General features: G+C 43.2%; 2 protein-coding genes across 5 annotated transcripts in view; one reads left to right on the top strand and one right to left on the bottom strand.

The window, feature by feature from the left end:
• dmtf1 (cyclin D binding myb-like transcription factor 1) overlaps nucleotides 1–11,654 on the top strand; it is a 101,068-nt gene extending 89,414 nt beyond the window's left edge. For 2 of the 4 annotated variants that reach the window (XM_073066435.1, XM_073066436.1), the window contains exons 14-17: nucleotides 1,037–1,183; nucleotides 3,175–3,555; nucleotides 4,642–4,774; nucleotides 10,205–11,654. In XM_073066435.1, the coding sequence (XP_072922536.1) occupies nucleotides 1,037–1,183; nucleotides 3,175–3,555; nucleotides 4,642–4,774; nucleotides 10,205–10,281 (738 nt within the window). In that variant the 3' untranslated portion in view covers nucleotides 10,282–11,654. Of the gene's footprint in view, nucleotides 1–1,036; nucleotides 1,184–3,174; nucleotides 3,556–4,641; nucleotides 4,775–7,873; nucleotides 7,934–10,204 lie in introns of all 4 variants that reach the window. The other 2 variants (XM_073066437.1, XM_073066438.1) reach the window with 2 other exon arrangements.
• A 139-nt stretch (nucleotides 11,655–11,793) lies between these two features.
• tmem243b (transmembrane protein 243, mitochondrial b) overlaps nucleotides 11,794–26,543 on the bottom strand; it is a 41,936-nt gene continuing 27,186 nt past the window's right edge. The window contains exons 3-5 of the mRNA XM_073066448.1: nucleotides 24,066–24,116; nucleotides 16,031–16,135; nucleotides 11,794–12,486 (exon numbers count right to left, since the gene is read on the bottom strand). Coding sequence (XP_072922549.1) covers nucleotides 12,364–12,486; nucleotides 16,031–16,135; nucleotides 24,066–24,116 — 279 coding nt within the window. The 3' untranslated portion in view covers nucleotides 11,794–12,363. The remainder of the gene's footprint in view (nucleotides 12,487–16,030; nucleotides 16,136–24,065; nucleotides 24,117–26,543) is intronic.

Genomic DNA, 26,543 nt, shown 5'->3' with positions numbered 1-26,543 from the left:
GATCAAGTTTGAGTTAGTTGCCATGGGCATACATATGTGGTAAATGAAATATAAAGATCAGCTTTGTTTGTCACATGTGCTTTGAAACATTGAAATATATTGAAATGCATCATTTGCATCAGCAACCAACACAATCCAAGGATGTAATGGGGAGCAGCCCACCAAGTGACGCCAACATAGTTTGCCCATACCTTACTAACCCTAACCCATACATCTTTGGAATGTGGAAGGAAGCCAAAGAACCCGGAGGAAACCTACGTAGTCCTGGGGAGACTGTAAAACTGCTTAGAGACAGTGCCCAGATCGCCCAATCGATGACACTATAAATCCATACGCTTTACAGCGGCATCACTGCGTTGCACGTCTTGGCATGTCATAAAAAAGCAGCACGTAAATAAAGTTAATAATCCTGGATTAACTATATATATCTTACACATCAAAATAAACATTAGTACAAGTTGAGGGAAATATGGTGAGAGGCACTGTTAGGGTGTGTTTCAGGACCCTGATGAAATACAGTCAGAGGTAGTGTCGGTGTTAAAGGACGCTGAAGAAATAGTCAGAGGTAGTGTTAGGGTGTTTCAGGCTCCTGATGGAATACAGTCGGAGGTAATGTTGGGGTGTTCGTGGGTTAAGGACTGATGAAATGTGGTTGCCTTGGTGTTAGGGTGTTTGAGGTGTGTCCAGGAACCTGCTGGCAGTGCAGAAGAAGCTGTTGTTGAATCTTGAGGTGTGGGTCTTCAGGGTCCTGATGGCAGCATTGGGAAGAGAGAATGGCCTGAGTGGTGGGGGTTCCTAGTGAGGGGTGTCAGCATCCTGAGACAGTGCCTCATGTAGCTGCCCTCAGTGGTGTGGAGAACTGTACCCACGAAGGAACTGGCTAAGTCCTCCAGCCTCCTGCATTTCTGACCGCCTCACTAGTTGGAGCAGACAGCCTGATACAGTGCTCTAATTTCTGGATAAATAGATAGCTATTCAAATCACTTTCTTTTTGTACGTGTGGAAGCTAACTTCTTCTCATTTACATGTTGTCTAGTCGTTCCGGCTGCAGCCCACAGGAACACCAGGAACGTACCTGATCCAGACCAGCTCAAGCCAAGGCCTTCCAATAACCCTAGCGAGTCCTGCCGCCACACTGGCCTCACCCTCCTCCCCGGAACAGATCATCGTGCACACACTCTCAGTGAGTCCGAGTTTTAAAAGCAGATGCTGTAATTCAGAAGCAGCAGCAGATGTTGACTGATTCTTGTAGTTGATCTTGTGTATGCTTTGGAAGTGTTTGGACCTTGTTAAAATTTTAACCTGGGTACATAAAGCATAGAACAGTACAGCACCAGTTATTTGGCCCACACTGTTGCCTTTCCAATTTATACTAACTATTCTGCTCCTGTATCTAATAAAGTGGCCACTGAGTCTATGCTCATGGTCTTCTGCTGCTGTAGCACATCCACTTCAAAGTTTGACATGTGTGTTCAGAGATGCTCTTCTGCACACCACTGTTGTAGCACATACTTACTTGAGTTACTGTCGCCTTCCTGTCAACTTGAAATACTCTGGCCATTCTCCTCTGACCTCTCTCATTAACAAGATGCTTTCCCCCACAGGACCGCTGCTGACTGGATGTTTTTTGTTTTTCGCACCATTCTCTGTAAGCTCTAGAGACTGTTGTGCATGAAAATCCCAGGAGATCAACAGTTTCTGCGATACTCAAACCACCCCATCTGGCAACAACAATCATTCCACCGTCAAAGTCACTTAGATCACATTAGTTCCTCATTCCATTGCTTGGTCTGAACAACAACTGAACCTCTTGACCATGTCTGCGTGCTTTTATGCATTGAGTTGCTGCCACGTGATTGGCTGATTAGGTATTTGCATCAATGACCAGCATAGTCCACATATGTGCCGGGGGCAGCCCGCAAGTGTCACCGTTCCAGCACCAACATAGCACACCCACAACTTGCTAACCTTAACCCATACACCTTTGGACTGTGGGAGGAAATTGGAGCACCTGGAGGAAATCCATATAGTCAGAGGGAGAACGTGTAAACTCCTTATATACAGCAGCAGGAATTTAACGCAGATCACTGGCGCTGTAATAGCGTTACACTAATGGATATTCTACTGTTCAGTCCCTTCATATTGTTGTCTCCCCAAAAGCCTCTTAAACTCCTCTCGAGTGCCTGATTCCACTACTTCCCCAGTAATCCAATCCAGGTGTCCACAGCTCTCCACATGAATAAATCTTGCCCCTCATGTAACCCTTTAAACTCAAAGTTGAAAGTAAATTTATCACAAAGCACATATACATCACCTCTATCTGTGTAAAATGCCTATTTCTGACATTCCACTCTATACTTCCCTCCAATCACTTTAAAATTATGCCTGGTCATATTAGTCATATTAACCATTTCTGCACTGGGATAAGGATGCTGGCTGCCTACATGACCTAATCCTGTACACCCATCATCTTTCTTTACTTCAAAGAGAAAAGCCCCAGCTCGCACAATCTTTCCTTATAAGACATGCTCTTTAATCCAGGCAGCATACTGGTAAATCTCCTCTGCACAGTACATCCACTGGCTCTCCCTTGTCCATTTTCATAGTTACATCCTCAAAAAACTCCAGAAGATTAGTCAAGCATGATTTTCCCTTCATAAATCCATGCTGACTCGGATTGATCCAGGAGTTGCCAGTCAATGGTGAACTCAACGTAGGACTGCCTTAGGGACTCCAGCTCCGGAGTTTCCTCAGGGTTTACTCCCAAAGCCTTCCCCATGAGTGGGTATCGCTGCAAAGCAGTGGAGGTTTCAGATCAGAGATTTCTTTCGAGATGAACTGCCAGCCATGGCTCATAAGGCCTATCTGCCTGAAGTGACTGGGTTTAAGATGCCAGGAACCCGCCTTTGCCCCTTCTGCTGTCAGTAGAAATGTTCTGCTGGGCTTTGTAGCTAAGCCACATGTGATGGTCAGAAGCTGGACTTGGTTGTCAGAGTCTATTTAAGACACATGCCATTGGGAGGATGTAATAGGTAGTGGGAGCTCATCCCCTCTTCCACCCCGCCTCCCACCCAGCATGTATTTACAATGTTAGCAGCATTTTGAAAAGTTTAAGTGTTCAGCTTTCCAGCTGTTTCCAATTAAATTGAAGCCTGTTCTGTCCTGTGCCAACAGTCTGAAACCCTCCTCCACGGTACCAGTGACAACCCCAGTGTACAGATGGCACAGCCAAGCGTCATCATCCATGCAGTTGCCACCGATGACATTACTTCCTCCATAACCCAAGCGGAGCTGACGGTTGACCCCGAAATTGACCAAGCTGCTTTGACTGAGCGCCAGATTGACTCCACTACCTACAGTGAGATCGATGAGGCAAAGCTAACCGAGGACCAAGGTGCTGGTCAGAGCAACCTTGCCAGGACAGAGATTGACCAAGCAAGCCTCAACTGTGACAGTCGTGAAGATATGATGGGCTCGGGTGTCAATATTAACAAGACAGACCTCCGGCAGGAAGTTGAGGTGCGGTCTGATCTCAGTGGTGCTTACACAGCAGAGGTAAGAACTCAAATTCTAATAAGAAAGCAGGCAGGAAATAGGAAGAGGATTAAATTTAGCTACCTGTGTAATAAGGCAATACATATTCCAGTAATGTTCCTTAATCACAAAGGTGTGGAATTAGAATCGGTTTAATATTGTCACATATACTGAGATACAATGAAAAGCTTGTCTTGCATACTGTTAATACGGATCAGATCATCGCACAGCGCACTGAGGTAGAACAAAGTAAAACACTAACAGAATACAGTGTAACAGCTACAGAGAATGTGTGGTACAGGTAAACAATAGAAGATCATAATGAGGTAGATTGTGAGTGCAGGAGTCCATCTTATTATACTAGTGAACCATTCAATGGTCTGAACACGGGATTGAAACGGTCCTCGAACCTGGTGGTACATGCTTTCAGGCTTTTATACCTTCTGCCTGATAGGAAGGGAGAGAAGAGAGAATGTCTGGGATGGGTGGGGTTCTTCATGATGCTGGCTGCTTTACCAAGGCAGCAGGGTGTAGACAGTCCGTGGAGGGGAGACTGGTTTCCATGATGTGCTGAGTTGTGCCCACAACTCTCTGCAGTTTCTTAGGATCACATACTGGGTAAATAAATAAATAGTGCAAAAGACGAATAACGCGTTCGTGGACCATTCAGAAATCTGATGGCTGAGAAGTTGTTCCTGATAAACGTTGAATGTGGGTCTTCAGACCCCTGCACCTCCTCCTGCTGGGAGCACTGAGGAAGGCATGTCCGGATAGTGAGAGTCCTTTATGATGGGTGCCACCTTACAAGCTGCAGCTGGGATTGAGCCCTGATTACTGGTGCTGTGAAGTGCAATGCTACCATGCTGCCTACTTAAGAAAAGTTTGATCAGTACATGGATAGGAAGGGAGAGTTATGGTCCAGGTGCAGGTACTTGGGCGAGCTAGTAAAACAGGTTGGCATGGGCAGACGGACTGTTGATGTGCTGTAGTGCTGTATGATTTCTCAGGGCATTTGGGGAATGTGCAATAAATGGTGGCCTTGCCGAGGATCTCTATGTCCCAAGAAATGGTAAACTGGCATCTTCCCAACTATTTCCTGACTGGCAGGCTCTGGTATCTCCCGGCATCGACGCAGGCATTGATGAAGAAGCAACACTCATCGTATCCTCGGATCACAGCTTCATTCAGCCCACAGACGACATTGACAATGATTCCGTTTTGCCGCTATCGACGCTGACCGGTGAGGAAACTTGAACATCGGGTTTGTGTCTGCAACATTCATGCAGTACCTTGCACAAAAAACATCCAAATATTGCATTTCTTAAAACTCTAAATTTTTAAAAAAATAATTTCACTGTTATTTTTCTAAATAAAAATTGCCATGGGTAATGTGCTTGTCAAATTGTAGCATTGTTTTATGAAACCAGCCTTGTGGAGGACAACTGTGCTGGGAATTAGACAAGATTTTCGTTACAGCATCAGCCATACACCATGTAACTGACCGCAGAGTAACTCCCTACCTTCCCTTACAACCCTACATGGTTACCTTTGGGATACGATGTAACTGACTGCAGAATAACTGTGTATCTTCCTTTACAACCCTACCCGCTACCCTCCGGATACAGGCTCATGGTGGCAGTGAACTGCCTTCCTCAGCTTCCACTCTCCCCGTGGGCTCCTCATTCACAACTTCTAATTGTAGATCCCTGCACTGAAGAGATACCAATAACTCACCGTGAAACAACATACTGAGCACCGAGAGGGGAATGTGCTATACGATACAGAGATAGCTGAAGGGGGCAGATAGCGTTGAGGAAGCAGCGAGTCTGCAGAAGTACTTGGACAGATTAGGAGAATGAGCAAAGAAGTGGCAGATAGTCACAGAGCACTACCGCACAGAAACAGGCCCATGGGGCCCACCTAGTCCATGCTGAACTATCAGTCTGCTTAGCCCCATTGACCTGTACCATATTCTTCATACCCCTTATCCAAATTTCTCTTAAATGTTGAAACGAACCTACATCCACCACTTGTGCTAGCAACTCATTCCATACTCTCACCACCCTCTGAGTGAAGGTAAATATTTCACCTTTCACCCTTAATCCATGTTAGACCCTCACTGGAAAGAGCCTGCTTGTACTTATGCTATGTATACCTGTCATAATTTTGTATACCTCTATCAATTCTCCCCTCATTCTCTTATGCTGTAGGGAGTAAAGTCTTAATCTACTCAACTTTCCCCTGTAACTCAAGTCCTGGCAACATCCTTGTAAATTTTCTCTGTACTTTTAATTTTATTAATATCATTAAGTAGGTGACTAGAACTCAACATAATACTCCACATTAGGCCCCACCAATGTCTCATACAACTTCAATATAACTCCTTGACTCAGTACACTGATTTATGAAGACCAGTGTGCCAGTAGTTTTATTTCTGACCCTATCTACCTGTGCCTCCACTTTCAATAACTTATAGACCTGTATTCCGATTCCCTCTGTTCCACCGCACTCCCCAGTGCCCTACTGTTCACAGTAATACCTACCCTGGTTTGTCCTTCAAAAGTGCAACTCACACTTGTCTGCATTAAATTCCATCTGCAGTTTTTCATCCTGCTTCAAGTTTTGATAGCCTTCGTCACTGTCCACTGCACCGTGAATCTTGGTGTCATCTACAAATTTGCTAATCCAGTTTATTACATCATCATCCAGATGGTTGATATAGATGACAGTAGACCCAGCACAGATCCCTGTGGCACTCCACCAGCCTGAAAGGAAACCATCTACTATCACTCTCTACTTCTCCCACAAAGCCAGTGTCTGTTCCATGAATGCCAATCGCCTGAACCTTTTTGACCAATCTCCCCTGTGGGACCTTGCCTTGCTAAGGTCCCTATAGACTGACATGGTCCAGACCTCTGGCTGCTGTAGACTCTATCCAAGATGCCCCTGACTTCGGCACCCAGGGGAGGTAGCATACCATCCAGGAATCTTGTTCTTGTCCATAGAACCTCCTGTCTGTTCCCCTAACCTTTGAATCCCTTATCACTACAGCTCACCTCTTCTCTCCCTTCCATTTTGAGCCAAAGAGCCAGACTTGATATTAGAGACCTGACTGCTGCAGCTTTTCTTGGTTAGTTCATCCTCCCAAACAGTATCCAAAGTGTTGAGGGAAATGGCCACAGTGGTACTGTGAATTAACTGTCTATCCCCTTTCCCCCTCGTGACAGTCACCCAGTTACCTGTGTCTTGCACCTTGGGTGTAACTACCTCCTTGCATGCCCTGTCTGTTAACCTCAGCCTCCCCAGTGATCCAATTCCAGCTCCAACTCCTTAACACTGTCTGAATGATGCTTCAATTGGATAGGTGTAGTCGTCAAGGACACTGGAGGTCTTCCTGCCTTCCCACATCCCGCAAGAGGAGCATTCCACTACCCTGTCTGGTATCTCTACTGTTCTGTCTGTGCAATAAGAAAGAAAGAAAATGTAACAAAAAAAATCTACAGCTCCTCCCCTCTTCGCTGAAGCCCCTCTGAGCCAAAGCCTGAACTCCCCACTTTAACACTGTCTCACTCACACAATGACTGCTCCACTTAAAACTTACTTTTATTGGCCTTTGCCAAGTGCCAAATTACACACAATCCAACGTCTCAGCACAGGATGTCCTGAGTGGCCCCAGTCGCTTTTTTTTAAACGGGAATACAGTGCAGGGAAGTGTGTGGCCATGCACTTTCAAAGAAGGCATGGTACAGTCGGCCCTTCTTATCCACGGATTCAGCATGCGCGGATTCAACCAACCGTGGATCGGGAAAACCCGGAAGTTCTCTCTCCAGCACTCATTGTTTGAGCATGTACAGACTATTTTTCTTGTCATTATTCCCTAAACAATACAGTATAACAACTATTTACATAGCACTTACATTGTAGTAGCTATTTATAAGTAATCCAGAGATGATTTAGAAGTACAGGCAGTCCCCGGGTTATGAACGAGTACCGTTCCTGAGTCCGTCTTTAAGTCGGTTTTGAAGTCAGAACATCAGGTATTATTTAGCGTCATTTAGTCAAACGTTTGTCTTTGTATATAGTATATATTTTACCTTTCTATGCAAATAAAACACTTAAGAAATGTGTGTATTTCAATAATAAAATCACTGCATTGCTTAGTAATAATTGTAGCTTTCATCGGAGCAGGGCCTTTCACATTCTCCATTAAAATTGTTCCAATCGTTGACAGACTGTAGCCTAACGCTTTTTCAATGACCGATGGTGTTTCACCTCTTTCCGATCGCTTCATTACTTGCACTTTATTTTCAATCGTGATTGTGATTATTTTCGTGAACAGAAACACTGTGGATCCAGAGCTGCGCCAGGTCCTAAAGTCCACCGCACTGAAACAGGTTAAGTAAGGGACTTGAGCATCCACGTTTTTTGGTATCCGCGGGGTGTCCCAGAACCAATCGCCCGCGGATAAGGAGGGCCAACTGTACACTATTTTCTAAATGGGGAGCTAATTCAGAAATCAGAGGTACAAAAGGACTTGGGAGTCTTTGTGTAGGATTCCCTAAAGGTTAACTTGCAGGTTGAGTCAGGAGTAAGAAAGGCAAATACGATACTAGCATTCATTTCAAGAGGTCTAGAATATAAATGCAAGGATATAATTCTGAGGCTTTATACGGCTGTATTTGGAATATCTTGAGGCAATTTTGGGCCCCTTATCTAAAAAAGTTTGTGCTGGCATTGGAGAAGGTCCAGAGATGGTTCAGGCTTTTTTAAGGAATACAGTGCAGGGAAGTATGTAGTTGTTTTGCATACTACAATGTCGCCTTGACCTTGTGTAACAAAGAGAAAAAAATAAAAGATAATAAACAATTATATCAATTACATATATTGAATAGATTATTAAAAAATGTACAAAAACAGAAATACTGTATATTTTTTTTAAAGTGAGGTAATGTCCATTTAGGAATCGGATGGCAGAGGGAAAGAAGCTGTTCCTGAATCGCTGAGTGTGTGCCTTCAGGCTTCTGTATCTCCTACCTGATGGTAACAGTGAGAAAAGGACATGCCCTGGGTGCTTTGTAGGCTAGTACCCAAGATGGAGCTGACTAGATTTACAACCCTCTGCAGCTTCTTTTGGTCCTGTGCAGTAGCCCCTCCATACCAGACAGTGATGCAGCCTGTCAGAGTGCTCTCCACGGTACAACTATAGAAGTTTTTGAGTTTATTTGTTGACATGCCGAATCTCTTCAAACTCCTAATAAAGTATAGCTGCTTTCTTGCCTTCTTTATAACTGCATCAATATGTTGGGACCAGGTTAGATCCTCAGAGATCTTGACACCCAGGAACTTGAAGCTGCTCACTCTCTCCACTTCTGATCCCTCTGAGGATTAGAACATAGAATAGTACAGCACATTATAGGCCCTTCACACCACAATGTTGTGCTGACCCTCAATCCCTGCCTTCCATATAACCCCCCCACCTTAAATTCCTCCATATACCTGTCTAGTACTTCTACCTGTCTGGGTACTTCTATCCTAATGGGTATTTATATAATCTAGAGCTCACACTTTCCCAATTCAGTATGTGGATACTATTAAGAGAATGACTGGCTCAATTAAGGAAATCTACTGAACAAATTCTTGTCTTATATTAGTAATACCAGCAGAGATATCATGATCATATTGAACATTAGAACTTCTCTGTTGAATCCATTAATCTACCTGACCCTACATTCGTTGATTAACAGATTGGTATGTGTTCCTTCGTCTCACCCTTCCTGAAGTCCACAATCAGCTCTTTCGTCTCACTGATGTTGAGTGCCAGGTTGTTGTTGCTGCAGCACCACTCCACTAGTTAGCATATCTCACTCCTGTACACCCTCTTGTTTCACCTGAGATTCTACCAACAATGGTTGTATTGTCAGCAAATTTGTAGGTGGTACTTGAGCTATGCCTAGCCACGTAAGTCATGTGTGTACAGAGAGCAAACAATAAGGTTGATCTACACCTCCACCCACTAACCCACCCTCAATCACCACTACTTTATCACTTCCTGGCAGAGTCACCTTCTGTACAGACACATCTGTGCCTAGTGTCACTTCATGGACATATAGTCAATCTATGTAAGTTCACACAAAGTACACTGCAGATGCTGGGGTCAAAGCAACACGTACAACAAGCTGGAGGAACTCAGCAGGTCGGGCAGCATCCGTGGAAACGAGCAGTCAAGGTTTCGGGTCAAGACCCTTCATCGGGACTGAAGAGGGAGGGGCAGGGGCCCTATAAAGAAGGTGGGGGGAGGGTGGGAAGGAGAAGGTACTAGGGGAAAAACCAGTAAGAGGGAGTTATCTTGTGTGTATCTTTTTATTATAAAAAATACAATTTTTAATTTCTTTATCTAATTGAGTTTTTAATAGTGCTGCCAGCATCAGATCTGGAGTAACAATTATTTCATTCTCCTTTACTGGAAATGACATTAAACAATCTTGAAACCTTTAATCTTTGGACTGGAGCACCCAGAGGAAACACACATGATGACAGGGAGAATAAACAAACTCCTTTACAGATAGCGAGGAGAACTGAACCCAGGTTGCTGGCACTGTAAAGCGTTGTGCTAACCACTGTGCTACCGTGCCACCCTACCTTAAATATATTCATTATCTTCCCTTTGTAGATCCTATTTTAGAAACCCAAGGGGGCTGCACAGACATCATCAGCTCATCGCTGGAAAACCCAGATCCAGACGAGTAAAGATCAACTGTGTACCTGTATGCTCCGTGAGGAACGCTGATGGAAACAGACCAAGGAACACTGATATTTCCATGTATGGTGCTGCCTTCAAAAAAGAAACTGCATAGAACTGAAATTTCACAGCATCATTGTCATTTGAATTCACTTTTCTGTGGTACAGATTTACTAAATGTGACATTGTACCAAGGAAATGATATATTCAATAAATGTATCAGCCCTCCCCCTCCACTTATTATGTTAAAGATTGACAGATAGGGTTATTTATTTAAGCAGTTGAGAAACTGTGAAATGGAAGTGTTATTTTTTTTACTGAATGAATTTAACTTCACCTTTAAGATAGTTTGAAAGTTTCTAGTTTTAAGTCTTCACAGCTTATAAAACAACTCTGTACAAAGCAGCTTTGAACGTCATTATCCATTGTCTCCAAGGGTTTTATGCACACAAACGCACATTCAGGTATTGCAAGGGGGGTTAAATGTTCTGAGTTTCATACATCTTGTTGCAACCTGATTGTATGTTAGGACCTAAGTATCTGAATTTCCCAGTGCATCTTAGTCCAGGATAGAACAAAGTGTTCTGGAGTCCAATTCTGGCACCATTTTGTAGGCAGTCTTTGTCTGTCCTCCCGTGGAATGTGTGGGTTTCCTCTGGGTGTTCTGGTTTCCAATGATGTACCAGGTAGGTTCATAGGTAATTGTAGAGTGTCCCGTAATTAGTTTAGGGTTAATTGGGGTTGTGGGGTTGTTGGGACAGCACGGCTCAAAGGGCTGTACCGCTAAATAAATACCTCTGTCCCACCACCTTCAAAACAAAAAGCAACTGCCCAAGGTATAATGAAGGACAAACACTGCCCCGAAGCAGGCTTGCACTATAGTAACAATAAAAATACTTAAGGTTTTGTGAACAAACAACAGCACAGGTCCTTCGGCCACAATATTGTGCCAAACTTTTTGTCTGTTCCAAGATCAATCTAACCCTACACACCCCATAACCCTCCTTCCCCCCCCCCTATTATCAATGTGCTTATCAAGAGTCTCATAAATATCCCTAATGTATCTGCCTTTACTGCCATTCCTGGCAGCACATTCCACACACCCACAACTTACCTCTGACATCCCTCTATACTTTGCTCCAATCACCTTAAAATTATGCCCTCTCTTATTAGCTATTTCTGCCCTGGAAAAGGTGCTGGCTGCCCACTCGAACTATGCCTCTCATCATCTTGTACACCTCTATCAAGTCATCTCTAATTGTCCTTTCTTCCAAAGAGAAAAGCTCCAGCTCACTCATGCTCTAATCCAGTAAATCTCCTCTGCACCCTCTCTAAAGCTTCCACATCCTTCCTATAAATGAGGCTACCAGAAGTGAACACAATATTCCAAGTGTGATCTAACCAGGGTTTGTAGAGCTGTAACATTACCTCGCGGCTCCTGAACTCAATCCCATTTCACCAATTACTCACATTAGTATTCAAGTTATTTTTATGCACAAATGAACAGAGCATATTGCAAGTTCAATGTATATAAATTATTTTATTACTATTTATTCTTTAAAACAAAGTAAATGCTTTCCTACAGTGTGTTGTCTGCTCAGTTGAGTCTTGGTTTGACTATCATTTCATTGTACAAACACAGTAGAGTTAAGTGGTTGCATAGTGCAGTCAAGTTCAAGACAAAATAAACATTCGTCCTGCAGAATCTTCATTTCTAATGTGTTTTACTTTGTCTTTCAAGTGCTTTATATAATTAAAAAAGGATTTTCAGGAGAACAAAAATCACCCTTTACAAAAAGGGAATGTGTGTATCTCAAAACATTGGCAAGTCTGGAATGTTCATTAGTGCAAAGTTGTAGAAGTTAGTTTGGAAAATGACTGCAGCGTTCACCCCAGCTCAAATGTAATGCTGCCTATTTCGAGCTCAATGTCACAATGAGAAGCTGATGTAAAAACTCACTGCACTTTGGCAAAACGCTGTCTCGCGGTGCAGACCAGAAAAATCCAATGAGGCATCCGGGAACTTCTGCGCGATGCCTCCCGTTTTTAAGCAGGTCACAGGCACAAATTCTCGTGCTTGCGTGCAGAAATCATTTTCCGACGTTGTGGAAGTACAAATTGGCACAAATGCACAGCAGAATAGTGGAAAATAAATTGTAGTAGATGAGATTTCGGAATTTAGGCTCCAGGTCCCCTTGTCGGTACCAGCAAATCTGAAAAATATAAGACATAGGAGCAGAATTAGGCCATTCCATCATGGCTGATTTATTATCCCTCTCAACCCCTTTCTCCTGCCTTCTCCCCGTAACACATCACCATGACTAATCAAGAACCTATCAACTTCCACTTTAAAAATACCCAATGACTTGGCCTCCACAGCCGTATGTGGCAATGAAGTCCAGATTCACTATTGTCTGATAGTGAAGATACCCAAGCTGGGATAGTTACAATGAGAGGAGGGCTAGCAGTCATGAAATGGCAGAATCTGGCCAAACCTCTGTAGGTTCCTCAATCCTCCCATTCCCCCTCTCACTAACCCCCACCCCTTCCCCTCTAAATGTTGGCCATCTCACCTCTCCAATCTCAATCCTGAAACGGATTCAACCCAAAACATTGACAATTCCTTTCCCTGCCCTCACAGACGCTGACTGACCTCCAATTTTTGCCTCCAATTCTAGCCAGAGTCTGATCAACTTTGCTGCCACTCAGAATTTAACAAAAAATAATTTCTTTTCCCAAAATTCTTTCTCGACAGTTCAGATTTATTCATTTCCTTACACCTGGAACATTTCCCTCCCCCTTCCCTGAAGACTGTATAACTGGGAATATCAACTCCCAACCATGGTTTCAGGAGAAACTCACTAAACAGATTATCTCTGTCAAATTGGAAATATTTCTTAAACACTCTGCACCACTTAAACACTTTTCATATTTATTCACAAAACACACCTTTCTTCCTGTCAATAGGTGATTTCAATAATCAATACATGAAAAAAGTTATCTACAACCGTGATTGTTAGATCATGGGTTACAATTGAAGAAACACATGGCTGGAGTTACTTCACACATTCAAGCAAGGGTGTTTATTCAGTGTGTCAAAAATCAAACTTACAAAAGTTAGGGGAAATGGTGAAAACAGCCAATATTTACAAAAGGAATCTACCAGAAAACACCACTATAGCTATTTACTATGTCCAGAGTGAACTTTTGGCAGCTCTATCTCTCACAGAGTCATAGAAACATAGAAAACCTACAGCACAATACAGGCCCTTCGGCCCACAAAGTTGTGCCGAACATGTCCCTACCTTAGAAATTACTAGGGTTACCCATAGCACTCTATTCTACTAAGCTCTATGTACCTATCTAAAAGTCTCTTAAAAGGCCTCCACCACCATTGCCGGCAGACTATTCCACACACTCACCACTCTGGAGTAAAAAACGTACCCCTGACATCTCTGTACCTACTCCCCAGCACCTTAAACCTGTGTCCTCTTGTGGCAACCATTTTTCGCCTCTGACTATCCACACGATCAATGCCTCTCATCATCTTGTACACCTCTATCAGGTCACCTCTCAGTCTCCTTCACTCCAAGGAGAAAAAGTCGAGTTCACTCAACCTATTCTCATAAAGCGTGCTCCCCAATCCAGGCAACGTCCTTGTAAATCTCCTCTGCACCCTTTCTATGGCTTCCACATCCTTCCTGTAGTAAGGCGACCAGAACTGAGCACAGTACTCCAAGTGGGGTCTGACCAGGGTCCTATACAGCTGCAACATTACCTCTTGGCTCCTAAATTCAATTCCACGATTGATGAAGGCCAATACACCATATGCCGCCTTAACCACAGAGTCAACCTGTGCAGCTGCTTTGAGCGTCCTATGGACTCAGACACCAAGATCCCTCTGATCCTCTACAGTGCCAAGAGTCTTACCATTAATACTATATTCCGCCATCATATTTGACCTGCCAAAATGAACCACTTCACACTTATCTGGGTTGAACTCCATCTGCCACTTCTCAGCCCAGTTTTGCATCCTATCAATGTCCCACTGTAACCTCTGACAGCCCTCCACACTATCCACAACACCCCCAACCTTTGTGTCATCAGCAAACTTACGAAACCATCCCTCCACTTCCTCATCCAGGTCATTTATAAAAATTACAAAGAGTAAGGGTCCCAGAACAGATCCCTGAGGCACACCACTTGTCACCAACCTCCATGCAGAATATGACCCGACTACAACCACTCTTTGTCTTCTGTGGGCAAGCCAGTTCTGGATCCACAAAGCAATGTCCCCTTGGATCCCATGTCTCCTTACTTTCTCAATAAGCCTTGCATGGGGTACCTTATCAAATGCCTTGCTGAAATCCATATACACTACATCTGCTCTTCCTTCATTAATGTGTTTAGTCACATCCTCAAAAAATTCAATCAGGCTCGTAAGGCACGACCTGCCCTTGACAAATCCATGCTGACTACTCCTAATCATATCATACCTCTCCAAATGTTCATAAATCCTGCCTCTCAGGATCTTCTCCATCAACTTGCCAACCACTGAGGTAAGACAAACCGGTCTATAATTTCCTGGGCTATCTCTACTCCCTTTCTTGAATAAAGGAACAACATCCGCAACCCTCCAATCTTTCAGAACCTCTCCCGTCCCCATTGATGATACAAAGATCATCACCAGAGGCTCAGCAATCTCCTCCCTTGCCTCTCACAGTAGCCTGGGGTACATTCCCTCTGGTCCCGGCGACTTATCCAACTTGATGCTTTCCAAAAGCTCCAACACATCCTCTTTCTTAATATCTACATGCTCAAGCTTTTCAGTCTACTGCAAGTCATCAGCACAATCACTAAGATCCTTTTCTGTTGTGAATACTGAAACAAAGTACTCATTAAGTACCTCTATTCTCTCCTCCAGTTCCATACACACTTTCCCACTGTCACACTTGATAGCTCCTATTCTCTCACCTCATCCTCTTGCTCTTAACATACTTGTAGAATGCTTTGGGGATTTCCTTAATCCTGCCCGCCAAGGCCTTCTCGTGGCCCCTTCTGGCTCTAATTTTCTTCTTGACTAGATTTATTACAGCCTTTGTACACCATAGAGAAGTATAGCACAGAAACACACCTAGTCCATGCAGAAACCACTTAAGCTGCCTACTGCCACTGACCTGCACCAGGTCCATAGCCCTCCATACCCCTACTATCCATGCACCTATCCAACCTTCTCTTAAATGTTGAAATCAAGCTTGCATGCACCATTTGTCTGGCAGCTCCCTTCCTCAGCAAGAATGATGCACGCCATATTTTTAGGCACCAGGACCTACCATCTTTAATTACCAACAAAGTTAACTTAAGACTACACAAGTTAGAATATAATGCACCCCACAATCATATTACAAAATAAATAGAATTATTTAACTTAAATACAGTATACAAATATTTACACATGTCCTTTACTAAAGAAATGGAATACTCCACCGTGTATGGTGGGAAAGGCACCCCATTTTAAGATGACACTGATGACACAGCAAAATGACAAAGCAAAGTTTGTGTACGTGTTTACCAAGCGCTCTCCGTCAGTGACAATCATCAGAATCAGGTTCAATATCACTGGCATACATTGTGAGACTAACCCTGATTCTGATGAATATTACATTTATAAATAACTTCATATATTAATTTTCAAAATAATTCCTCTGCATAACAATTTCTACCACATGATGCTGGTTACAAAAGATCAATACTTACAAGAACAGCAATTGAGACGCAACTCAGTATGATGCAGACAACAAAGAAAATATTCAGTGGCTTTGGAGGTAATTGAGGGAAAACAAAAGCACTGATAATCGTTACCTAAAGGATGAAATTGGAAAATCAGACAGTCAGACGGATAACAAGCAAGGGTTTATTGTGCAGACCATTACTTCCAAAACAAAGCAACATCACACCAGGAAAACAGACTCTAAATGTCTCCTATGCAATACTTTCAATCCCCCTCATTCCAAGCTCAAAGTTCAAAGTAAATTTATTATCAAAGTACACATATGTAAGCATATACTACCTTGAGATTCATTTTCTTGCAGGCATTCACAGTAGAACTAAGAAATGCAAAGAAAGCTTGGTCCTGATGCCAAGTCTTGTCTTGAATATGTGACCGCCCTGTACCTCCCACAGATGCTGCCTGACCAACTGAGTTCATACAACATAGAACACCACAGTGTAGTACACGCCTTTCAGCCCACTATGTGCTGAATCTTCGACCTATTCTGAGATCAATCTAATCCTCCCCACCCACATAGCCCTCCATTTTTCGATCACCCATGTGCCTATCTAACAGTCTCTTAAATGCCCCTAATGTATCTGCCTCTACCACCACTGGAAGGATGTTCCACACACCTACCGCTGAAAATTTTAACCTCTGGCATCCAGCAGTTAATCCCAACAGATTGATATTGCTCCAGATTTCAACAGCTGCAGTCTCTTCCATCTCCTTGTAATTGTATTTCAATAAAGATGGTCAAGATGACAAGAGGCATAGATAAAGTAGCCAGCCAAAACCATTTCCATGGACAGAAATGGCTGATATGAGGGGGCATAATTTAAGGTGTCTGGAGTAAAGTATAAGAAGGGATGTCAGGGACAATTTTTTTTTTAAAAAAACAGAGGGTGGTGAGTATATGGAACACCCAGCCAAAAGGTAGTGGTAAAGGTAGATGCATTAGGGAAATTTAAGAGGCACTTAAATATGTACATGGATGAATTATGTTCAGATCTGGTCACCTCATTATAGGAAAGATGTGGAAGCTTTAGAGAGGATGCAAAGGAGATTTATTACAATGCTACACAAACATAAAATGCTAGAGGAACTCAGCGGGCCAGGCAGCATCTATGGAAAAGAGTAATCAGTCAATAGATCAGGCCGAGACCCTTCATCAGGACTGGGAAAAAAAAGATAAGTCAGGGAAAGAAGGTGGGAGGAGGGGAAGGAAGTAATACAAGGCGGTAGGCGTTAGGTGAAACTGAGGGAGGTGGAGGGGGTGAAGTAAAGAGCTGGGAAGTTCGTTGGTGAAAGAAACAAAGGGCTGGAAGAAGGGAATCTGACAGGAGAAGGTAGAAGACCATGGAATAAAGGGAAGGGAGAGGAGCACCAGAAGGTGGTGATGGGCTGGTAAGGAGATGAAGTGAGAGGGGGGGGAAAGGGTCTCGGCCCGAAACATTCACAGTTTACTCATTTCCATGGATGCTGCCTGATCTACTGAGTTCCTCCAACATTTTGTATGTGGTGCTTTGGATTTCCCCAGGTTTATAACTATGCTGCCTGGATTAGAGAGAAGGTCTTATGAGGAAAGATTTGGCAAGTTCAGGCTTTTCTCTTTGGAACAAAGGAGGGTGAGAGGTGACTTGAAAGAGGTGTACAAGATTATGAGGGGCATCTTTAAAAGTGACAATGCCAAATCTCGAAGACATCTTTTCAAGGTGATTGGAGGAAGGTATAGAGAGGATGTCAGAGGTACAGTGGTGTTAGAAAGTTCGTGAATCCTGTAGAATTTTCTCTATTTCAGCATAAATATGGATTAAAACGTGATCAGCTCTTCAAGCAGGCACTAAAACTAGATAAAGAAAATCCAATTAAATAATTAACACAAAAAAATTATGCTTGTTTATTTATTTATTGAGAAAAATGACCCAATGTTACATGTCTTTGTTGGAAAAAGTATGTGAACATTTGTTTTCAGAAACTAGTATGACCCTCGTGTGCAGCAATAACTTCAACCAAGCATTTCCGGTAACTGTTGACCAGTCATGTACAATGGCTTGGAGGAATTTTAGGCCATTCCTTTTTATAAACCTGCTTCAACTCTGAGATGTTAGTGGGTTTCCTTGCATGAACTGCTTGCTTCAGGTCCTTGCACAACATTTCTATAGGATTAAGGTCAGGACTTTGACTTCCAAAACACAAATTTTCTTCTTTTTAAACCATTCTGTTGTTGATTTACTCTTGTCTTTCGGATTGTTGTCTTGTTGCATTATCCAACTTCTATTAAGCTTCAGGTGACGAACTGCTGCCCTGACATGCTCCTGTAACATGTCTTGATACAATTTTGAATTCAATGTTCCCCCAACGATTGGAAGCCATCCAGGCCCTGAGGCAGCAAAGCAGCCCCAAACTGAGATGCTCCTACACCGTGCTTCACAGTTGGGATAAGGTTTTGGTGTTAGTGTGCAGTACCCTTTTTCCTCCAAACATAGCAATGTGCATTTCTGGCAAAAAGTTCAACTTTAGTCTCACCTGTCCACAGAACATTGTCTCAGAAGCATTGTAGAACATCCAAGTGGTCTTTTACAAACTTGAGATGTGCGGCAATGTTTTTTTTTGGAGAGCAGTGGTTTCCTCTATGGTGTCCTTCCATGAACACCATTCTTGTTCAACGTTTTTCTTATAGTGGACACGTGAACAGAGAATTACCAAATTTTAGAGATTTTTGCAGGTCTTTTGCTGTTATCCTTGGGTTCTTTTTCACCTTCTTAGTGTGATCTTTGCAGGACGCCCACTCCTAGGGAGAGCAGCAACTGTACTGAGCTTCCTCCACTTGTAGACAATTTCTCTTACTGTGGACTGATGAACACTCAGGTCTTTAGAAATGTTTCTGTATCCTTTTCTAGGTTCATGCATCTCTACAATTCCTCTTCTAAGATCCTCTGAAAGTTGTTTTGATCGAGGTGTGGCTGACATAAACAAATCTTTCTTGAGAACAGCAGGGTCTTCAGTAACCTGACCTTGTATGTCTTTTTTTTTACAAAGCAGGGCATCTCCCCAACCCACACCTCCAATCCATCTCATTGATTGGAACATCTGACTCCAAATAGCTTTTGTAGAGGGCATTACCCCAGAGATTCACATACTTTTCCCAACAAATTCATGTAATATTGGATCATTTTTCTCAATAAATAAATGAACAAGTATGACACACAAAATGCTGGAGGAACTCAGCAGGCTAGGCAGCATCTATGGAAAAGTGTAGTCGATGTTTCAGGCCGAGACCCTTCATCAGGACAGGTCACCGTAGTCTTTATTTAATACACAGAGTGGTAGGTATGTGGAACGCGGTGCCAGGGTTGGTGGTATAGGCAGATAAATTAGGCACATTTAACAGTTTCTCAGATAGATACATGAAAAGCTATGCAGTAGGTTAAAAGGTCGGTACATCGTGGGTTGAGCAGACTAATATTAAAAGTCACCTTGGATTCTGCACTCTGACTATTGACCCTTTCTGGAAAGGCAAGGCCTTAATCTTCCAGAAACCGATGTCAAGAACCTTCTAACAATCTCCAAGTGTGAGCTATCTCTCCTTTGTTGAGTATAAAGAAGAAGTGGTATACAATGCCTTACACAGAACAGAGGTGTCAATGACAAGACTAGAAAGGTTACACAAGTAACCTAGGTAAAATGAATGGAATTGGCAGCTAAAGCAATGGCATTTTTCCCACCATCGAGAACATCTTCAAAAGGTGTTGCCTCCTGGGAATGAAAGGGTTAAAATATGAGAGGTGTTTGATAGTTCTGGGTCTGTACTCACTGGAGTTTAGAAGGATGAAGAAGGAATATCACTGAAGCCTATCAAATACTCAAAGGCCTACACAAGAGTGGATGTCGAGAGCATGTTTTCCTACAGTGGGGAGGAGTCTAGGACCAGAGGGCACAGCCTCAAAATACAAGGACATCCCTTTAGAACAGAGATGAGGAGGAAATTCTTTCGCCAGAAGGTGATGAATCTGCCATAGACAGCTGTGGAGGCCATGCCACAGAGTACATTTAAATATAGGTTGATAGGTTCTTGATTAGTAAGGGCGTCAAAGGTTACGGGGGTGAAAGCAGGAGAATGGAGTTGAGCAGGATAATAAATCACCCAAATGCACTAATTTTGCTCCCAAGTCTTATGGCCTTTACCATCCAGGACATGCCCTCTTCTCATTGCTACCATGAATGGTCTGGTACAGGAGCCTGATGACACACACTCAACGATTTAGGAACAGCTTCTTCCCCTCTGCCATCAAACTTCTAAATGGTCCATCAGCCCATGAATACTACCTCACTATTTTACTCTCATTTTGCACTATTATTTTAAAATATTATTGTAATTTATAGCCATTTGGTGCTGGAGTGTGTGGCTACACTTGCTGGCTGGCTACGACACATTGTTAGGATGTCAGTGCTGTGCAATACTGCTCTATGTTCTAACCGTTCCCTGTACCTGTCTGCGTCCTTTCACATCCCATCAAATAGTCTACGTGGTTTCTTCAAGCACATTCGGTGCCATGTCTGAGGTGTCTTAGTCTCTAAGCAGTACATTGTCTTTGGCCAGATGCAATTATAAAAGGGACAAGTTTGGGCCAGACTGCTTGGGAGTATAGCCCTCAGACAGAACTGTACACCTTGGCCCAGTAACATGTTGTTTGCTCCAGAATTTGCATCAAGATCAAAGCCTTGTCCAAGGAGTACATGTCCATCTGTAGTGTAGATTGGGTAGTGGGAATTGCATTCCCCACTCTCATATGACAGCCTTAACATTTACAGCTTCCAACTTATTCAGAGGGGATAACTTAAGCTGATTTAATTCATTATCTGCCTTCACCTCAGTTCATTCAGTATCCTGTGATCTGTAAGCTATACTACAAGTACCCCCCTCAGTCCCTATCTTCATCTGACTCCTACTCCACTCACTCCTTACTCAACATTAAACTAATCTTTGTATTTACATTTCCAGACAGCCATGCACTCTCTTCACCCCCAACACATCCCCCCAGCCCACACTGCTCTACTCCACCTTGAACAGGAGCTGCCCATTTGCCTCCAGATACCAGTAAACCTGTAAACCTCAGCACCACTTTCCTTTCCTTTATTCTCAGAGACTGAAGCAATCGAAGAACCTCTCCTGCAAAAGGGTCTTGGTCTGAAATTTCAACTGTTTATTCCTGTTGCCTGACCTCCTGAGTTCATCCAGTATTTTGTGTGCTGCCCAAGAGCAGCTGAGATTTAATGACCCACCTCTCTGGGTTAATGAGTTCCAAAAATCTGCAAATCTTTGTCCTTAGAGGTGAAAATCCCCCTTGTTCTGGAACTCCCTCATGAGAGGAAGATCCTCTCAACACCCCCTCTGTTAAATTCTTCCAGTCTTTTGTTCTAATGATTTCATGCTAATCTGCAGATAATACCGGCAATCTAGTGACTGCTGCAACAGCCATGCACATCCTTCCTTTTTAAAAAACAAGAACTGAAACTACCTCAGCGCAGTAGTAAGGAAAGCAAATGAAAGGTTAACATTCTTTCGAGAGGACTACAATGAAAAAAACAAAGATATAATGCTGAGGCTTTATAAGGACTGCATCTGGAATATAGTCAGTCTCTCTCTCTCTCTCTCACACACGCACACAAAAAAAATGCTGGAGGAACTCAGCAGGCCAGGCAGCATCTATAGAAAAAGAACAGTTGGCCCAAAACGTCATTATTACCTCCTCCCATAGATGCTGTCTGGCCTGCTGAGTTCTGCCAGCATTTCGTGTTTTTTTAGTTGATTGTTCTTTTTGGGCTGAAACCTTTTGGCAGGAATATAGTGAGCAGTTTTAAGACCTTTATCTATGAAAGGATATGCTGACATTGGAGAGGGTCCAGAGAAAGTTTACGAGAATGTACCTGGGAATGAAAGGGTTAATATATGAGCTGCACTTGACGGGCTTTGGGCCTGTACTCACTGGAGTTTAGAAGACTGAGGGGAGATCTTACTGAAAGGCCTAGATGAATGGATGTGGAGAGGATGTTTCGTTAGTGGGGGAGTCTAGGGCCAGCAGGCACACACAGCTTCAGAAAAGATGGATAACAATTTAGAACTGAAATGAGGAATTTCTTTAGCCAGAGGATGGCGAATCTGTGGAATTCATTACCACAGATGGCTGTGGAAGCCAAGTCATTGGGTATATTTAAAGCGGAGATTGATAGGTTCTTGATTAGTACGGGGAGAAGACAGGAGAACCAGCCACGGTGTAATGTAGCAGGCTTGAGAAGCCAAATGGCCTAATACTGCAGCCACATTTTGTGGCCTCACTGAAGTCCTGCACCTACCCATGTTCAGTCTCTTCATCACTCTCCCATCTCCAGAAACTGCAGAATACATCAGCAGAAAGTGGGCAGCACAGTGATATAGCGGTCAGTGCAATGCTTTATAGCGACCGCTGTAACGTCGGGGTTCAGTTCCTGCTCCAGCTGTAAGAAGTTTGTACGTTCTCCCCGTGACCTCGTGGGCCTCCTTCAGGTACTCCCACATTCCAGCGATGCACAGGTTAGGTTCAGTAAGTTGTGCGACTGCTACATTGGCGCCAGAAGCGTGGCCACACCTGTGGGCTGCGCCCAGCACATCCTCGCTGATTTGATTTGATGGAAACGATACACTTCACTGTATGCTTTGACGTATATGTGATAAATAAAGCTAATCACTTTCTTTCTTCTCAGAAATAATGGTATGTCTGACATCCATAATAAATTCTGCCAGATTTATTTTTGTCATTGATAAAGCCTATTCCATCAATTGATAAAGGGTGATTGAGTCAGATCAGGTAAAGATGCACCAATCGACTTGACTGAAGTACTCCTCTGAGAATATCAATGCTATTCCCACCCCACCAATAAGTCATCTATTTGTTTCAGAATAGGGTCATAAAGAAAGCTTTTGGCACTTTAGCCTTCATAAAACAATGTACTAATTACAGGAACACACACAAAATGCTGGTGGAACACAGCAGGCCAGGCAGCATCTATAGGAAGAAGCACTGTTGACATTTCAGGCCAAGCTCCCTATAGATGCTGCCTGGCCTGCTGTGTTCCACCAACATTTTGTGTGTGTTGCTTGAATTTCCAGCATCTGCAGATTTCCTTGTGTTTACTAACTACAGGAGTTGGGATGTTATGTTAAAATTGTATAAGGTGTTGGTTAGGCTTAATTTGGAGTATTGTGTGGCATTTTGCTCACAAAAAGATGCACATTAAACTGAAAGAGTGCACAGAAAATTGAAAAGGATGTTGCCAGGACTTGAGGACCCGAGTTATGGGTAAAGGTTGAATAGGTTAGGATTTTATTTCCTGGAAAGCAGGAAACTTGAAAGAGATATACAAAATTCTGATGGCTATGGATAGGGTAAATGCAACCAGGTTTTTTTCAACTGAGGTTGGGTGAGACAACAACTAGAGGTCATGGGTTAAGGGTGAAAGGTGATATGTTAGCGTGAACATGAGTGGAAACTTCTTCACTCAGAGGTGAGTGTGTGAAATGAGCTTCTAGCGCAAGTGGTGGATATGGGGTTGATTTCAACACTTAAGGAAAATTTGGATAGGTACATGGATGGGAGAGGTATGGGCCAGGTGCAGGTCAATAGGACAAGGCAGATTAATAGTTCAGCACAGACTAGATGGGCCAAAGGACCTGTTTATATGACTCTAATCCACATTCCTCCTCACAACCAATTGATTTTACCCACTGAAGGTATATTAACATTTGCCCCAACTTTACCTATTATGTAATTAATTGCAAACATAATACTTATCAACAGATAAAAGAACCACTACTAGGTATGCAACACGAGGAAATCTGCAGATGCTGGAAATTCAAGCAACACACACACACAAAATGCTGGTGGAACCAAGCAGGCCAGGCAGCATCTATAGGGAAAAGTACAGTTGACGTTTCGGCTGAGACCCTTCGTCAGGACTCAGATTTGAACCTCTGGTACTTACTAATAGTAACAGTGCAGTGGGGACACCTACAGCGATGTTGATAATCCGATCCTGAAAGAAAGAAAGAAAGAAAGAGAAATTAAAATTTCAGACTATGTTCAATGCAATAAATCTGTACAATGTAAATATTATTTCAAACTGTAGAGCATTAATCAGAAACATCCAAGGATTTTTTAAATAATTAAAAACCTCTTTTTCTTAATTATTTAAAAACACACAGTAACACAGCATCAGTCGATAAATACAGGACCATAAGATATAGGAGCAGAATTAGGCCATTTAGTCCATCAAGTCCGCTCCACCATTTCATCATGGCTGACTCATTTCTCCTCTCAGTCCCAAAGTCCTGCCTCCTCCCCATATCCCTTCATGCCCTAACCAAGAATCTATCAACCTTTGCTTTAAATATACTCAATGACTTGGCTTCCACAGCCACCTGTGACAATGAATTCCACACATTCATCACTCTCTAGCTAAAGAAATACCTCCTCATCTCCATTTAAATGGACATCCTACTATTCTGAGGCTGCATCCTCTGATCTTAGATTCTTCCACCACAGGAGGCATCCTCTCCACATTCACTCTATCAAAGCCTTTCACCATTCGAGGAGTTTCAATCAGGTCACCCTTCATTCTTCTGAATTCAGTGAATACAGGCCTAGAGCCATCAAACACTCCTCATATGATAAACCTTTCAATCCCAGAATCATTCTCATGAACCTCCTTTGAACCCTCTCCACTATCAGCACATCATTTCTTAGATAAGGGGCCCAAAACTGCTCTCAATACTCCCAAATGAGGCTTCACCAGTGCCTTAACATTAGATCCTTGCTTTTATATTATATTCTAGTCCTCTCAAAATGAATGCTAACACATTTGCCTTCCTCACCACCAACTCAACCTGCAAATTAAGCTTTGGGGAACCCTGCATGAAGACTCTGCAGATGCTGGAAATCCAGAGCAACACACACAAAATGCTGGCGGAATTCAGCAGGTCGGGCAACATCTATGGAGAGGAATAAACAGCTGGGCCGAGACTGTTCATCTGTCCTGCTGAAGAATCAGTCGACAGTTAAAGTCACTGATCAAGATCAACCTCAGCATCAAAGGACAATAGCTTCAATCCTCACCCCTCCTCTCTGGTTCCACTTCTTACCCTTCCAGCTGCTCCCCCTCCTGCCCATCACAACTCCTACTCACCTGGTCCTACCTATCACCTGTCAGCCCCTGCCTCACCCCTCCCACTTAACACTGGCATTTCCCCTCTACACTCAGTAGCATGATGGGCACCAGAGTTAGGACTTCAATTCCAGTGCGCTCTGTGAGGCTTGTGCATTCTTCCTGTGAACTGTGTGACTTTTCCCCAGGTCCAAACACATTTAGGATTGAGACCCTGACCCAGTTCAGTTGTCTTTATAATTGTGTTTGCTCCCCTCAATACCATTTTGGAAACCCAGGGTGTACTTATGTTTGAGGAGTCATGGTAGCCTAGCGGTAGCGTGACGATACGAGGGGTGATTGATCAGTTCATGGCCTAAGGTAGAAGGAGTCAATTTTAGAAAACCTAGCACATTTATTTTTCAACATAGTCCCCTCCTACATGTACACACTTAGTCCAGCAGTCATGGAGCATATGGATCCCTTCTTTGTAGAAGTCGGCATCTTGGACCTCCAGAAGTGGGCCACAGCAGGGGTGATTGATAAGTTTGTGGCCTAATGGAAAAGGAGATGAGTTAATAACTTCAAACTCTCTGCATAATCACTCAGAGTTGAACTGCACGTGCATGTAACGAGAGCTGTATAACTCATCTCCTTCTACCTTAGGCCACTAACTTATCAATCACCCCTCGTATTACAGCTTAGGGCATTGGAATTCAATACATTCTTCTCATGTGGGTGTGGGTTTCCTCCTGGTGCTCCGGTTTCCTCCCACGGTCCAAAGACAGAAATCTTCACTGTAAATTGTCCTGTGATTAAGCTAGGATTAAATTGGTGGGCTGGAAGGGCCTATGCCACACTATATTTCTAAAATAAAACAAAATTAAAAGAACACTCCAAGGCAAGGTCTCGACTTGAAACATCTCTGCCTCCACAGATGTTTCTCGGCTGCTGAGTTGTTTGTAAATATGCTCCAGATTACAGCATCTGTAGCCTCTTTTCGCTGCAGATGAGATCTTGTTCAGATGTAGTTGTACAAGGCCTTGGTGAGACCGCACCTAGAATATTGTGTGCAGTTTTGGTCCCCTAATCTGAGGAAAGACATTCTTGCCATAGAGGGAGTACAGAGAAGGTTCACCAGATTGATTCCTGGGATGGCAGGACTTTCATATGAAGAAAGACTGGATCAACTAGGCTTATACTAACTGGAATTTAGAAGATTGAGGGGGGATCTTATTGAAACGTATAAAATTCTAAAGGGATTGGACAGGCTAGATTCAGGAAGATTGTTTCCGATGTTGGGGAAGTCCAGAACGAGGG

Source organism: Hemitrygon akajei, chromosome 14 (genome assembly GCF_048418815.1).
Source record: "Hemitrygon akajei chromosome 14, sHemAka1.3, whole genome shotgun sequence".
Classification (NCBI taxonomy): Eukaryota; Metazoa; Chordata; class Chondrichthyes; order Myliobatiformes; family Dasyatidae; genus Hemitrygon; species Hemitrygon akajei.
This window is presented reverse-complemented; position numbering and strand designations above follow the sequence as displayed.